This window comes from Bombina bombina, chromosome 5 (genome assembly GCF_027579735.1).
Source record: "Bombina bombina isolate aBomBom1 chromosome 5, aBomBom1.pri, whole genome shotgun sequence".
NCBI lineage: Eukaryota > Metazoa > Chordata > Amphibia > Anura > Bombinatoridae > Bombina > Bombina bombina.
In genome coordinates, this window is record NC_069503.1 from 1,052,216,706 (window position 1) to 1,052,233,663 (window position 16,958).

General features: G+C 37.6%; 2 protein-coding genes across 2 annotated transcripts in view; one reads left to right on the plus strand and one right to left on the minus strand.

Moving 5' to 3' along the window:
- The window catches only part of DEPTOR (DEP domain containing MTOR interacting protein), a 293,215-nt gene that overhangs the window by 71,835 nt on the left and 204,422 nt on the right, over positions 1-16,958 (plus strand).
- Positions 12,112-13,319, minus strand: LOC128661128 (14-3-3 protein theta-like). The gene is given in 1 exon segment (XM_053715319.1): positions 12,112-13,319. A coding segment is annotated over 1 exon segment (741 nt). The 5' UTR covers positions 13,120-13,319; the 3' UTR covers positions 12,112-12,378.

A 16,958-nucleotide genomic window follows, 5' to 3' on the forward strand; every position in this document is an offset into this window, starting at 1 on the left:
AGGAGTGGGATAGACCCGGTGTGCCTTTCTCACCCCCTCCTATATTCAGAAAAATGTTTCCAATAGACGCCACCACACGGGACTTATGGCAAACGGTCCCTAAGGTGGAGGGAGCAGTTTCTACTTTAGCTAAGCGTACCACTATCCCGGTGGAGGATAGCTGTGCCTTTTCAGATCCAATGGATAAAAAGTTAGAGGGTTACCTTAAGAAAATGTTTGTTCAACAAGGTTTTATATTGCAACCCCTTGCATGCATTGCGCCTGTCACGGCTGCGGCAGCATTTTGGTTTGAGTCTCTGGAAGAGACCCTTGACTCAGCTCCATTAGATGAGATTACACACAAGCTTAAAACCCTTAAGCTAGCTAATTCATTTATTTCTGATACCGTAGTACATTTAACTAAACTTACGGCTAAGAATTCCGGATTCGCCATTCAGGCGCGCAGAGCGCTGTGGCTAAAATCCTGGTCAGCTGATGTAACTTCTAAATCTAAATTGCTTAACATACCTTTCAAGGGGCAGACATTATTCGGGCCCGGTTTGAAAGAAATTATCGCTGATATTACGGGAGGTAAAGGCCATGCCCTGCCTCAAGACAGAGCCAAACCAAGGGCTAGACAGTCTAATTTTCGTGCCTTTCGTAACTTTAAGGCAGGAGCAGCTTCAACTTCCTCTGCTCCAAAACAGGAAGGAGCCGTTGCTCGCTACAGACAAGGCTGGAAACCTAACCAGACCTGGAACAAGGGCAAGCAGGCCAGAAAACCTGCTGCTGCCCCTAAGACAGCATGAAGTGAGGGCCCCCGATCCGGAAACGGATCTAGTGGGGGGCAGACTCTCTCTCTTCGCCCAGGCTTGGGCAAGAGATGTCCAGGATCCCTGGGCGTTGGAGATCATATCTCAGGGATATCTTCTGGACTTCAAAGCTTCTCCTCCACAAGGGAGATTTCATCTTTCAAGGTTGTCAACAAACCAGATAAAGAAAGAGGCGTTTCTACGCTGTGTACAAGACCTCTTACTAATGGGAGTGATCCACCCAGTTCCGCGGTCGGAACACGGACAAGGGTTTTACTCAAATCTGTTTGTGGTTCCCAAAAAAGAGGGAACCTTCAGACCAATATTGGATTTAAAGATCCTAAACAAATTCCTAAGAGTTCCATCGTTCAAAATGGAAACTATTCGGACAATCTTACCCATGATCCAAAGAGGTCAGTACATGACCACAGTGGATTTAAAGGATGCCTACCTTCACATACCGATTCACAAGGAACATTACCGGTATCTAAGGTTTGCCTTCCTAGACAGGCATTACCAGTTTGTAGCTCTTCCCTTCGGGTTGTCTACGGCTCCAAGAATCTTTACAAAGGTTCTGGGCTCTCTTCTGGCGGTACTAAGACCGCGAGGAATATCGGTAGCTCCGTACCTAGACGACATTCTGATACAAGCGTCAAGCTTCCAAACTGCCAAGTCTCATACAGAGTTAGTACTGGCATTTCTAAGGTCGCATGGGTGGAAAGTGAACGAAGAGAAGAGTTCTCTTTTACCACTCACAAGAGTTCCCTTCTTGGGGACTCTTATAGATTCTGCAGAAATGAAAATTTACCTGACAGAGGACAGGTTAACAAAACTTCTAAATACTTGCCGTGTCCTTCATTCCATTCAACACCCGTCAGTGGCTCAATGCATGGAGGTAATCGGCTTAATGGTAGCGGCAATGGACATAGTACCTTTTGCACGCCTACATCTCAGACCGCTGCAATTGTGCATGCTAAGTCAGTGGAATGGGGATTACTCAGATTTGTCCCCTATGCTGAATCTGGATCAAGAGACCAGAGATTCTCTTCTATGGTGGCTTTCTCGGCCACATCTGTCCAGGGGGATGCCCTTCAGCAGGCCAGACTGGACAATTGTAACAACAGACGCCAGCCTACTAGGTTGGGGCGCTGTCTGGAATTCCCTGAAGGCTCAGGGATCATGGACTCAGGAGGAGAGTCTCCTTCCAATAAACATTCTGGAATTGAGAGCAGTTCTCAATGCCCTTCTGGCTTGGAGGTTCATCAGGTTTCAGTCGGACAACATCACGACTGTGGCTTACATCAACCATCAGGGAGGGACAAGGAGTTCCCTAGCGATGATGGAAGTATCAAAGATAATTTGCTGGGCAGAGTCTCACTCTTGCCACCTGTCAGCGATCCACATCCCAGGCGTGGAGAACTGGGAGGCGGATTTCCTAAGTCGCCAGACTTTTCATCCGGGGGAGTGGGAACTTCATCCGGAGGTCTTTGCCCAAATACTTCGACGTTGGGGCAAACCAGATATGGATCTCATGGCATCTCGCCAGAACGCCAAGCTTCCTTGTTACGGGTCCAGGTCCAGGGACCCGGGAGCGGTCCTGATAGATGCTTTGACAGCACCTTGGACCTTCAGGATGGCTTATGTGTTTCCACCCTTCCCGATGCTTCCTCGTTTGATTGCCAGAATCAAACAGGAGAAAGCATCGGTGATTCTAATAGCGCCTGCGTGGCCACGCAGGACCTGGTATGCAGATCTAGTGGACATGTCATCCAGTCCACCTTGGTCGCTGCCTCTGAGACAGGACCTTCTAATTCAGGGTCCTTTCAAACATCAAAATCTAATTTCTCTGAAGCTGACTGCATGGAGATTGAACGCTTGATTTTATCAAAGCGTGGATTTTCGGAGACAGTAATTGATACCTTAATACAGGCTAGGAAACCTGTTACCAGGAAAATTTACCATAAGATATGGCGTAAATATTTACACTGGTGCGAATCCAAGAATTACTCATGGAGTAAGGTTAGGATTCCTAGGATATTGTCTTTTCTACAAGAAGGTTTAGAAAAGGGTTTATCTGCAAGTTCTTTGAAGGGACAGATCTCAGCTCTGTCCATCCTTTTACACAAACGTCTGTCAGAAGTTCCAGACGTTCAGGCTTTTTGTCAGGCTTTGGCCAGGATTAAGCCTGTGTTTAAGACTGTCGCTCCACCGTGGAGCTTAAACTTAGTTCTTAACGTTTTACAGGGTGTTCCGTTTGAACCCCTTCATTCCATTGATATCAAGCTGTTATCTTGGAAAGTTCTGTTTTTAATGGCTATTTCCTCGGCTCGTAGAGTCTCTGAGTTATCAGCCTTACATTGTGATTCTCCTTATCTGATTTTTCATTCAGATAAGGTAGTTCTGCGTACTAAACCTGGGTTCTTACCTAAGGTAGTCACTAACAAGAATATCAATCAAGAGATTGTTGTTCCATCATTGTGCCCTAACCCTTCTTCAAAGAAGGAACGACTTCTGCACAATCTAGACGTAGTCCGTGCCCTGAAATTTTATTTACAGGCAACTAAAGATTTTCGCCAAACTTCTTCCCTGTTTGTCGTTTATTCTGGACAGAGGAGAGGTCAAAGAGCATCTGCTACCTCTCTCTCTTTTTGGCTTCGTAGCATAATACGTTTAGCCTATGAGACTGCTGGACAGCAGCCTCCTGAAAGAATTACAGCTCATTCTACGAGAGCTGTGGCTTCCACGTGGGCCTTTAAGAATGAGGCCTCTGTTGAACAGATTTGCAAGGCTGCAACTTGGTCTTCTCTTCATACTTTTTCCAAATTTTACAAATTTGACACTTTTGCTTCTTCTGAGGCTGTTTTTGGGAGAAAGGTTCTTCAGGCAGTGGTTCCTTCCGTATAAAGATCCTGCCTGTCCCTCCCGTCATCCGTGTACTTTAGCTTTGGTATTGGTATCCCATAAGTAATGGATGACCCGTGGACTGACTACACTTAACAGGAGAAAACATAATTTATGCTTACCTGATAAATTCCTTTCTCCTGTAGTGTAGTCAGTCCACGGCCCGCCCTGTTTTTTATGGCAGGTCTAAATTTTAAATTATACTCCAGTCACCACTGCACCCTATAGTTTCTCCTTTCTCGTTTGGTTTTCGGTCGAATGACTGGGTGTGACGTAGAGGGGAGGAGCTATATAGCAGCTCTGCTTGGGTGATCCTCTTGCACTTCCTGTTAGGGAGGAGTTAATATCCCATAAGTAATGGATGACCCGTGGACTGACTACACTACAGGAGAAAGGAATTTATCAGGTAAGCATAAATTATGTTTTTTTTGGGGGGGGCGGTTTGGTGGGTGGGGGGGTTCACTGGTGGGGGGGCTGTGTGTATTTTTTTTGCAAAAGAGCTGATTATCTTGGGGCAATGCCCTGCAAAAAGTCATTTTAAGGGCTACTAGTAGTTTAATAGATTAGGGGGTGTTTTTATTTTGGGCGGGCTTTTTTATTTTAATAGGGATTAGGTGTAATTTATTTAAAATTTTGTAATTTTATTTATTATTTTCTGTAATTCTTGCTTAAAAGGACAGTCTACTCCTGAATTTTGATTAGACTGCCCCTTTAATTTATACTTAGTTTATTTGTATTTTAAAAGTAGTGTAATTTTTTTTATATTTAATAGTAACTTTATTATTTTGTAAATTAGGTACTTTTAGTTTATTTAGGGGGGGTTAGGTTAGGGTTTAGGTTTATTGTGTTGTGGCCTTGGCGGTTTAGGGGTTAATAGACTTTATTAGTTATTGCGGTGGGGGATTGCGGTTTACAGGTAGCAAGACATTGCACATGCGTTAGGTGTTAGTTTATTTTTGCAGGCATTTTCGGGAGTTATGGTGCTCCCATACTCAGTGCAAGGCCTGCTACGGCTGCCTTTTATGGCGGGGTAAAAATGGAGTAAGATTTCTCCATTTTCGCCACGTAAGTCCTTGCGCTGGATATTGGATACCGATTTGCGACGCGGTTCTATGTTAGCCTATGGGAGTAATAATTGCGAGTGATGGGTGAAATATACACGCGTAACTTGTATGCTACCCGTATATGTAATACCAAAATCGCGTAAAATCCGGATTTTGCAGGCGACGCTGCATATGTAATGGAGGCCTAGATGTACATTCCCTATCTATCTCTAATAATTTTCAAAAATAGATGGTGCTACTGCCTGAATGACAGCTGGAAAGTATTGATAAAGAAACGCAATCTTTTTTTTTTTTTGTCTCCTTTTATTTAAAGGAACACTAAAGTTAAAATTCAACTTTCATGATTCAGATAGAGGATGCAGTTTTAAAAGACCTTCCAATTTACTTCTATTACCAAATTTTACCCAGTCTTTTATATACACACTTTTTGAGGCACTAACTCCTACTGAGCACGTGCACAATTTTATAGGGAATACGTATACTAGTTTGTGATTGGCTGATGGCTGTCACATGATACAGGGGGCTGGCAAATGGGAAATAATAAATTTGTTAGATACAAATCTACTGCTTATTTGAAATTCAGAGTGAGTGTTATTGCATTGTCTTTTTATTATGCACTTGTTAATTATGCAACTCTACTGTATTTAGTGGTCCTTTTAAACATTTGTATTCATAATATATAATTTGATTGGTCTGTTTAATTTATTAGAAGTGAATACAAATTATAATATACTGGTAACTGTAGACTATAAACTGGAAGAAAAAAGTGTTGGGTAAATTTCCCTTAGCTCAAAAATGTAGTTTGAGTTGTGTATAATATGCTAGAAATGCATGTCATTATTTTGTAAACTTAATTCTCAGCAAATATCCTTGTACAAAAACATGATTTATTGTGCCTTACCCTATTTATAGACTTGTGATATTTTGTTACAAAGAATGTGATGACTGACAAGATTAGCGTTACATGTTTACATTTTCAATGTGGGTAGTTTTAACTCACAGACCCTATGCTCTCAATTTGTATTTATTTTTTTCCTTTTAAAGGGAAATTAAACCCAAAAAAATGTCTTTCATGATTCAGACAGAGCATGTCATTTTAAACAACTTTCTAATTTACTTCTATTAGCAAATATTCTTCATTCTCTTGGTATTTGTTTAAATAGCAGGGGTGTCAGTTTAGAAGCATGCACGTGCTATATTGCAAGAATGTTATCCATTTTCAAGAGCACTAGATGGCAGCATTATGTTATCCATTTGCAAGAGCACTAGATGGCAGCATTATGTTATCCATTTGCAAGAGCACTAGATGGCAGCATTATGTTATCCATTTGCAAGAGCACTAGATAGCAGCATTATGTTATCCATTTGTAAGAGCACTAGATGGCAGCATTATGTTATCCATTTGTAAGAGCACTAGATGGCAGCATTATGTTATCCATTTGCAAGAGCACTAGATGGCAGCATTATGTTATCCATTTGTAAGAGCACTAGATGGCAGCATTATGTTATCCATTTGCAAGAGCACTAGATGGCAGCATTATGTTATCCATTTGCAAGAGCACTAGATGGCAGCATTATGTTATCCATTTGCAAGAGCACTAGATGGCAGCATTATGTTATCCATTTGCAAGAGCACTAGATGGCAGCATTATGCTATCCATTTTCAAGAGCACTAGATGGCAGCATTATGTTATCCATTTGCAAGAGCACTAGATGGCAGCATTATGTTATCCATTTGCAAGAGCACTAGATGGCAGCATTATGTTATCCATTTGCAAGAGCACTAGATGGCAGCATTATGTTATCCATTTGCAAGAGCACTAGATGGCAGCATTATGTTATCCATTTGCAAGAGCACTAGATAGCAGCATTATGTTATCCATTTGTAAGAGCACTAGATGGCAGCATTATGTTATCCATTTGCAAGAGCACTAGATGGCAGCATTATGTTATCCATTTGCAAGAGCACTAGATGGCAGCATTATGTTATCCATTTGCAAGAGCACTAGATGGCAGCATTATGTTATCCATTTGCAAGAGCACTAGATGGCAGCATTATGGTATCCATTTTGCAAGAGCACTAGATGGCAGCATTATGTTATCCATTTGCAAGAGCACTAGATGGCAGCATTATGTTATCCATTTGCAAGAGCACTAGATGGCAGCATTATGTTATCCATTTGCAAGAGCACTAGATGGCAGCATGATGTTATCCATTTGCAAGAGCACTAGATGGCAGCATTATGTTATCCATTTGCAAGAGCACTAGATGGCAGCATTATGTTATCCATTTGTAAGAGCACTAGATGGCAGCATTATGTTATCCATTTGCAAGAGCACTAGATAGCAGCATTATGTTATCCATTTGCAAGAGCACTAGAAAGCAGCATTATGTTATCCATTTGCAAGAGCACTAGATGGCAGCACTATTTTCTGCTATGTAGTTTTTCAGACAACTACCTAGGTATCTATTCAACAAAGAATACCAGGGGAATGAAGTAAATATGATAAGTAAATTGGAAAATTTTATAACCCCTACGTACCCAGTATGTCACATATGCTAGTACTGCATGCCTCACTTTCTACATCAGCAAGACCTACGCTATAAACAAGCCGATAAAGTGGGCTTGATAACAACGGTCATTAAGGTGTTAAAATTGTATTCTCTTTCTGAATTACAAAAAAAAAAAAACATTTTTGGGTTTCTTATCTCTTTAAATGGACAGTCTACATCTAAATCATCTTAAAGTCTTACCTTAGATTAAGCTGCAAATATTATCCTTCACCCTTTCTATATCATGGAGCAGGAACAGTTAAAAAGTTATTTAAATATGTATAGTGTTTCTGGCTAATTTGAAATGGCTGCCAAGCGCAGCCCACTGATGACATCAAGATCTGGGCTGCATCTAGGCACTCTGCTGAATAGTATTGACACGTAGAAGATGGTATATATGCTCACATGATATATATCAGCACAGACCAACTAACTATATTCTGTGTATTATCTCACACAGTGTAAGTTTGCTATAAATAGCATTCTGCTCAAAGATGTATTTCAATATTGTAGTCACTGCTGGTGATTCATTCAATATCTTTGAAAATGTTTCAAAATGTCTCTTAAAAGTGTTACAAATGTTCTCTCAAATATTCTATAACTTCCAGTACTAAACAGAGTACGTGTTTATAGCTGCATTTCAATAAAATATCTCCTGCCGGTGATACACTTACTATCTTTGAAAATGTTTCAAAATATCTTTTAAAGGTTCTTTAAATGTTCTCTCAAATATCCTGGAACTCCAAGTACTAAACATATATACTGAATAGGATTATTTTACTTTTTTCAATGCTTCACAAATGATGTGCAAATTATATGTAACTGCAAGAACTATGAATTGAACTGAGAATCCGAGATTATTGTTAAAGGAACTTTTTCAACCTTCCCACCCTCTGTCTTCGAATAGTACAGAATTCATTAAACATCAATTATCTGGCCACAGAAACTATATACAAATACATTGTTACATCCTTGATATACACAAATGACCAATCTAAAATTGAACATATCACGCTAATCACTAAATACCCCTAACCATTGGATATGCAATTACTGACAATTACCCCAATTAAAATGGATCTACATAAAGGACACAAGAATACTCAGTCGGATATGCTTGAGAAAGGCTAAGGAAAAGCAAAATGCGTTGCATTATCCAGAATCTGAGTAACAAGACCCTCACTGGTGCCGTAGAGCAGTAAGTAAGAATTCAGACGCACACGCCCACAGGAAGTGGGAACGAAAAAGAGCAAAATGCTCACTTTGCCTGAACCAAGCTGCTCCAAGACCGGCAAACACCTGAGTAGAAAAGACCCATAAAGGTACATGGGCTGCAGGTGGATTAAAAGCCCCAAAAGACCCCTAAGGACCGATCGACACATAACTATTAAAGCTACTCCCAAGCCGAAAAAAAGCTGACTCGCCGATAAAGCAGGACACTGCTTTAAGCTGATGAGCCACAGCTAAGGAAAGGTACCTCAGAAGGAAACAGTGAAGCGGGCGGATTGGAAGCCCACATAAACCCCTGCAAACAACAAAAGATCGAAGGACAGGATTAAAGGAGTGACTTACCCGTCACCACCGTACAGCAAACAGGGTATTAAGGTTAGCAGCGTACATTAAGCAATCATACACTACGCATAGCCTTGCTGAATAAATTTAGCGCTGCGGAACCTGTTGGTGCTCTACAAATACCTGATAATAATCATAAATAACAGCTAACTGAAAGATTCCCACAGAAAATACTGCATTATTATTTATTGAACACAAAAAGTTCTTCAATATACCCTGTTAACACCTTATGATATAAAGATATAAAGCTGCGGTCCTTTTTTCTTTCTGTTTTGTAATATTACAAGCGCTTTTTTAAAAGACATTATCCTCACCACTAAGTGCATTTTTTAAACATCCTTTACCACACATTTTTAAGGTTGGCCAATCTACATTATCAATATTGGATATATTGATTTATTTTATTGTCTAAAATTAAATTTATTATGAATGATTTGTGCACCCATTCATGTGTATATTAGATGTATTATCTTGAGTTTCTTTGAACCATAAGCACAAGTTCTCCCTGAATTAATGTATGACATGTTTTAAAGGTATCCTTGCTGAATGAATTATTATTATTGTGAGTGGATTATTATTATTCTCTATTTTAGAGCCAACAATAAACCTTAAAGGGACACTGTACCCAAAAATTTTCTTTTGTGATTCAGATTGAGCATGCAATTTTAAGCAACTTTCTAATTTACTCCTATTATCAAATATTCTTCTTCATTCTCTTGCTATCATTATTTGAAAAAGAAGGCATCTAAGCTTTTTTTTGGTTTCAGTACTCTGGACAGCAATTTTTTATTGGTGGATGAATTTATCCACCAATCAGCAAGGACAACCCAGGTTGTTCACCAAAAATGGGCCAGCATCTAAACTTACATTCTTGCATTTCAAATAAAGATACCAAGAGAATGAAGAAAATTTGATAATAGGAGTAAATTAGAAAGTTGCTTAAAATTTCATGCTCAATCTGAATCACAAAAGAAAATTTTTGGTACAGTGTCCCTTTATTTTTATTTTTTTTATATATGCTCAAGTTGGTCTTATATTTGACATCCCTTTGATACAATCAAACTCTATTTTAAGTTAAACACACTCTAAATATTATCTATAAAAGTTTTTTTCTGAGTCTACTCAAAAATTATTAACCTGAACTAGGCAACACTTAGTATTACCAATAATATTACCACAGATTAGATTTATATAAGTATTCCCCTCCCATTTGGTATTAGATACCCAGCACTCTTTTTTTCCTATCTCATTCCCCTTTGAATAGCATTGACAGTCTGTTGAATTCAGCTAGTGAGCCTTTTGTGATTGGACGTCATATACAGCCCAGATTGTGATGTCATCAGTGGGCTGAGCTTGACAGACATTTCAAAGTGACCAGAAAAAATATTTATTTTAAAATAACTGTTTTAACATTCCTACTACATGATATAGAAAGGGCGCAGGGGGCAGCTTAACCTAAAATAAGACTTTCAAATGACCAAGGTGTAGACTGTCTATTTAATCTGCTACAACTACAATATTATTACTCCTCATCATTCTATTGTTTTTCCTCCAGTGAGTTAATCTCTCTTCAAAGCTGTTTTATTTTAACCCCATATTGTAACCCTGTATCGTAAATATGTTCCCTTGAAGCTCTTATTTTAATCCTTTTACAGGTGCTGATTGGTGAACTCCAGATTTTCACACTGGGCACCACCATCTTGGATCTCCTGTATTCTTGTATCCCTGTGATGATAATGGTGAACATTTATAGATCACTTATGTTGCCAGCATTTTCACAGCTTTACTGTATAAGCTTTGGTTTAGCTTTTTACAATGGAAAATAGGCAGCACTCTTTCATATACACAACAGAGTTTTTTTTGTCCCTTTTAAGGGATATACATCTCTAAATATTTCTATTAGGCATATGAAAAAGCACCCTGTAAACTCATTTCTTTTTGGTTTGATTTTGAAGCTAGTTTATATTTGTTAGATTAATGCTCACTGGTTGATATGCAAAACTCTCTCGACTCAATTGGTGAATAGTGACAGACACATCAAGCATAAAAACACAACATTTCTCTCAGTACAGGACATTTTTTAGATGCAATGAATACAATAAATACCTTAAAGAGAGATGAAAGTCCAATAAATAAATAATAACACATGCAAGTGAAAATTAAGCTCTTGTTCTCTTGGTATCCTTTATTAAATATATCTAGATAAGCTCAGGAACTGTACTGGAATCTATCTGGTGATTGGTGGCTATGCACATATGCTTCTTGTCATTGGTTCACCAAATATATTAAACTAGCTCAAAGTAGAGCATTTCAGCTCTGGAGTTGAGTTTGCAGGAGTAAAACGCGTAGTTGTATGCAAGCAATAGTGCAATAATGTAATTCATATTAGAACATTTTCTTTGGGCAACTTCATATCCCTTTAATATCCTTTTTGAAGCTTTCAAAATTAAACTGTCATGATTCAGAATTTTAAACAACTTTCAAATTCACTTACATTATCAAAATGTGCACAATTGTTTTAAATGCACACTTTCTGAAGCACCTGCTCCTACTGTGCACGTGCAAAAATGTACAGTATATACATGTGTGCATATTGTGATTATCTGGTGGATGTCACATGATACAGGGGAAGGAAAATGGAACTAACTTTGAAATTTGTCAGAAAATCTACTACTCATTTAACATTTAGACTAAGTGCTATTGCATTGTCTTTTAACTATGCATTTGCTGATTATGCAATTCTACTTTATTTATTTTTTTTTTATTTATTTTTTTTCTTATTTTTTTTGAGTGTAACGAATATTTATTGGAAGAGATTGAGGTTCTCAATGGAACAGCAGGGAAAACAAAAAACTCTTTCAAAATAAAAAAAAACAAAACAAAAAAATCAAACAAAATGTGTGAAGACCCAAACAGTTACCAGTCTCAGACATAGGTTCATGCCTTTGCCAGTTTTAAAATCGCCAAGGGACAGCCAAACTAGCAAAAAGGATCTGAACCACACATCAATACACCAAAGAAAGTTAACATTTTGAACAAATAGAAGTAAAATAAAAAAAATAAAAATATATATAAAATGGTAGGAGGGTGGAAAGAAAAGTTTTTTGCAGCAGTTAACTTGATGAATGTTTTACACTGAGGGAAGAAAGTTTTTTTTAGCGATCGATGTTTGCAATTTCATTTTTTTTTTAATTTAAATACCATATAGGCTTCAAGTCCTCTACATAAGTGTTTGGAAATGACTTATGTTTATTTTAGCATGAAGTTAAACTTAATACTTATCTACAGCAGAAAATGCACACCGAAAAGGCTGGAAGGGAAAAATGAAATAAAATTTAAGATGGATTTCACCCATAACTGCAACGTGAACAGACTATTAACAGTTGAATTCCATTACAAATGGATGGATTCATTGCTACAGGAAAACCATTTGAGCAATAAGGAATGGAGAGGTGTAAAAAGGATTCTTGAGGAAGAGAGCTGCACCCACTGCAAATTAGTTGTTTTCGCCTTGCTCTACAGTATCACTTTCATCTGCTGTATTGTCGGATGTCCATAATGTTAAGTTGTCCCTAAGTAACTGCATGATGAGAGTGCTGACTTTGTAAGATTCCTCATTCAGTGTATCGAGTTCTGCAATGGCTTCATCAAAAGCAGTTTTGGCAAGTAAGCAAGCCTTTTCCGGACAATTGAGAATCTCATAGTAGAATACGGAAAAGTTCAGAGCAAGGCCCAAGCGAATGGGATGCGTTGGCTGCATTGTCTTCTTACTGATGTCAAACGCCTCCTGATAAGATGTTTGAGAGTCTCCTATTGTCCGAGTCCTGTCCTCCTAAGTTGCCTCCTCAGCAAGGTACCTGTAGTAGTCTCCTTTCATTTTCAGGTAAAAGACTTGACTCTCTGGGACGGTTGAGCTTGCTATTAAGAATTTGTCAAGTAAAGTCAAGACAGTTCCACAGATTGTTTTGAGCTCTGATACCACTTTCTCCCTATATTCTTTCACCATCTGCAGCTTCTTGTCAGAGCACTCTGTCTTCTGCTCTATACTAGAGATGACCCTCCAAGCAGACCTCCGTGCTCCCACAACATTCTTATAGGCTACAGAAAGGAGATTTCTCTCTTCATTTGACAGTTCCTCACCAAATTCTGTAACAGCCTTCATGCTGGCTGCCATGTCATCATAGCGCTCAGCCTGCTCTGCCAATTTGGCCTTCTGGATCAGCTCGGTCTTTTCCATATCTTGAGTGTGACTTTGCAGGGAGGATAGAAACAAAACAGTGGGAAAGGAAGGGAAAGATGGGGGTGGTCAACAGGTGACGAGTCACGCTAGGTCTTAAGTGCAATCAAGCAACTGTAACCTTGCGAGCCGCTGGCCAGCGGAGGAAGGAAAGGGAGAATGAAAAACCTCAAAAAAGCGCAGCTCGAAGCAAAAGACACCCTCCCCAATTCTACTTTATTTAATGGTAATTTAACACCTTCATTTCAGATACCTTTACCAAGCTCTGTTGTATTGTTGACATAGCATACATGGAATTCTTGCATGTGAACATTTGCTCTTTTCCTGCACTGATAAAGGGCAAGTGATCAGTGACACTTTTCTGGGGCCAATTAGCAGGTTCAGTGGAAGTGTTATCTATTACAAGGTTAGAAAGAGGCTACTTTATAATTATCTACTTTAGAGTTATTGTTTAGAAAAGTCTTTTTAAAGGTCAGGCAAATCATTACTAGCATTTTAAAACCTTGCACATGATAGGAAGAATGTAAAGGATGTTAGCTGACAGAATATGTGTAGGTTTTATTAAACTGTTAGAAAGATACAATTAAATTACTAAAGTCAAAATTAAACTTTTATGATTGCAAAAGAGCATTCAATTTTACAAAAAAATTGCTATTTTCTTCCATTATCAAATTGTTTAGGGTCTTTTTTTATGCACACTTTCTGAGGCACTCATATATGAGTCTGTGATCTGTTGGTGGCTGTCACATGGTACTGGGGCAGGGGAATTAAAGGACATTTTGAAAAAGTGCTAATGCATTTTCTTGCTGTTGAATATACTGATAATGTGATTCTACTGTGATTAATGGTCCTGTATTTAATGGAAAGGTATCTTCAAATAAATATAACGTGTTAGTTTCCTATGCTATTCTGATAAAGGGACAAGAAACGATTTGTGTTTGTAATAAAACATGTTTAATTATGTGTAGTAAGAAAAGCTAGCAGTATACTTTATTATGTGTTTGCTTTCACTGTAAAATACCTCTTTCTTTTGTGTATAGATTGTGCTCATCCCACACTCCCAAGAAAGGCGGAAAAACAAATTCTGTATACTTGGTTTCCTCTAAAATGCTGCAAATGACCTAAACCAGCTACAGACTAGGCAGCAATTGCTTAGAGCAGTGCCCAGGCTAATCTTGTAACCAGCTAAAATAAAAATAAACCTTGTTTAACCTTTTGTAAGCCATGAGGCAATTGTTAAATATTGTAAATTAAAACATACAGAAGAAGGTATAAGCAAGATATATCTGGTAAATAAAGTTAGTCATACAGCAGGATGCCTGCCTTATATCATATGACACCAGCCCCAATACAGGCACAATGACATAGTGTGTGAATGGTCACATTAACCCACAGGCAAGTGTCAGCTGCAGTTCTGGGGCTTATAAACAAGCATGCAGCAAGCAAAGCATATAGTAAAGATAGTTACACTGTTATAATTTGACCTTAATCTCCATAAATGTGCCTTTCATTCAGTGTAAGCAAATTATTTTATATTCTACATCCTTGTTTTTATCAACTCTCCGTTTCTATGCATTATCTCAGTCCCTGGTAAGGCAGGTGCCAAAGCGGTGCAGCGTGTCTGCGTAATGAATTGTATGTGTGTATATGTATATATATGTTTATATATAAACACTTTTTTTAAATGCACTACCAAATAATAAAAGTATAACAATACTCACAATAGCAACCAGAATTACGCATATTAGGTATATAAATCCCTTAACATGATAAAAATAAAAATGCACCAACTCTGGCATTATTTAATGTTCCTAGAAGTACAGAGCCATATTTCTCTCTTAATATGTCTGTATTTCCCAAAATAACTGTATATCAACAAATTAAACCATATATTCTTATATATACACACTGTTACCATTTTCATCAAGTTGATATAAAAGAGAGAAAAAAATAAAAAAATAAGATTTTAGTATTAGTTACCGGCTGACCAGTAATGAATCTCTTGCAATGAAACCCTAAGCCCATTTTAAACTCAGAAATTCAGAATTCAACTGAAAAACGATGCAGCCAAGATATTGGAAAATCACCACTTATTATTTTTTTTTATCAGATCTCTGAAGTGGAAATGTAATTTATAATTGAGCTGACATTGTAAATGTTTTAATAATTTTTAACCATTTTGAGAAAAACAATCTAACTTGTTTTTCAGTAGATATCTGGACACTAAACTGTTCAAAAGTCATTTCACTTATGTTGCTTTAACAATTTCAGCAACACTGGGGTCATATCTAGATTTCCACAAAATTGACAATTAAAATTGTTGTGTTAATTAAATTACTATTCCTTCTTGTGTCTGTATCTTTATATAGGAAGAAAATATACCAATGTTGAAGCGACACTTTAATTATTAATTCTATTCCAAAATTGCACAATTTTGGGGCAAGATGAACAGCAATGCACAATATCTGCCTTAGGAAGACTCCATTGAGGACAGGTTCCCTTACATTTGCTATATTATTTGGACAGTCTTTCAGGAGTAATATAAGAATTATTAATCAATATATATGACATAGAAACAAGAGCTTTCCCTATCAGCAATATTCTTTGTTTAATGTCACTTGTTTCAAGTAAGTGTATCTAAAGAAATTTGATCTTGTATAGGAGAGATATAGAATGTCATCATGTAGAGTTAAGTTGAATACACTTGTCTAAATTCCCTAAATACCAGTTCCCCTTAAAATGAAAAGTCATTTCTTAGTAGAAATGCCTGAGTTTTAAATATGCAAAACAATTACTTTTAGGCATATGGAAATATAATAATAAGGAATCAAGTGTTTTAATAGTATTCACATCATCTTTTATTTGAACTACATATTCAAAGAAAGTGACATCACTTTTCTCAGTCAACCAATCAACAGCAAATTTTGCTATAGTGACCAAGTGATAAAGTTTAATGTTAGGAAGAGAGAAGCCGCAAAAGTCAGAAGATTGAGATCATTTATAAAGAGAAAGCCTCTGCATTTCCCCTCTCCAGATAAACCTGGAACAAGCCGTACTCAATGATCTTATATCTCTAATATAAAGAGAGGGAGATTTTTCATTAGATATGAAAGCTGAGGCAACAGTAGTGTTTTGATTAACATAACCCTTGCCAACAAAGTTATTATCAGGCAATTTAGAAAATCTGATAGACTCTTAGAGAAAGCTTTTGAGTAGTTTAGCTTATACCAATTATTTGGATTCTGATCTAGATATCTGTAACTTTAAATGGATGTGATCTTTCTTTACATTTACGATTTCAAAGTATTTCCAATTTTTATAAATTGATCTTGTAAGAACTGATAAGATTTAAAATCTGGAGGCATTAAGGAATGCTATTGTTTGTATTTTACAAAAATAATAAATCATCTGCATCATACACTTGTTCAGATCCATACTTTTATGTTAATACTACTCAGATGTTGACCCCAAATGATCATTATAAAAAAACTCTGTTATACACAGTAAATAAAGAACATTCATGAAGAAAGGTGGGTAAACGGAATTCGGGTTTAATCAGTTACACTCATAATCTACTTGGGCAGGCGCCCAGATGAAAACATTTTTTATCCATTGTCCTGATGTATATTTGCTGTGCATATTTTACCTAATTGGAAAATAATGTAACTGGGCTCTTATACAGTCCACCTTGTTGAGCCCTCTTCCACAGCTATTTACATCACGCCTGGTCCCTCCCTCCCTCCCTCTGTACTGCCCTGCCTAAAAAGCCTGTCTTGCTGGTAATAAAAAAAGTGCTATAATAAAACAATGTTTAATACTCCTTTGTTTTTTATTATATT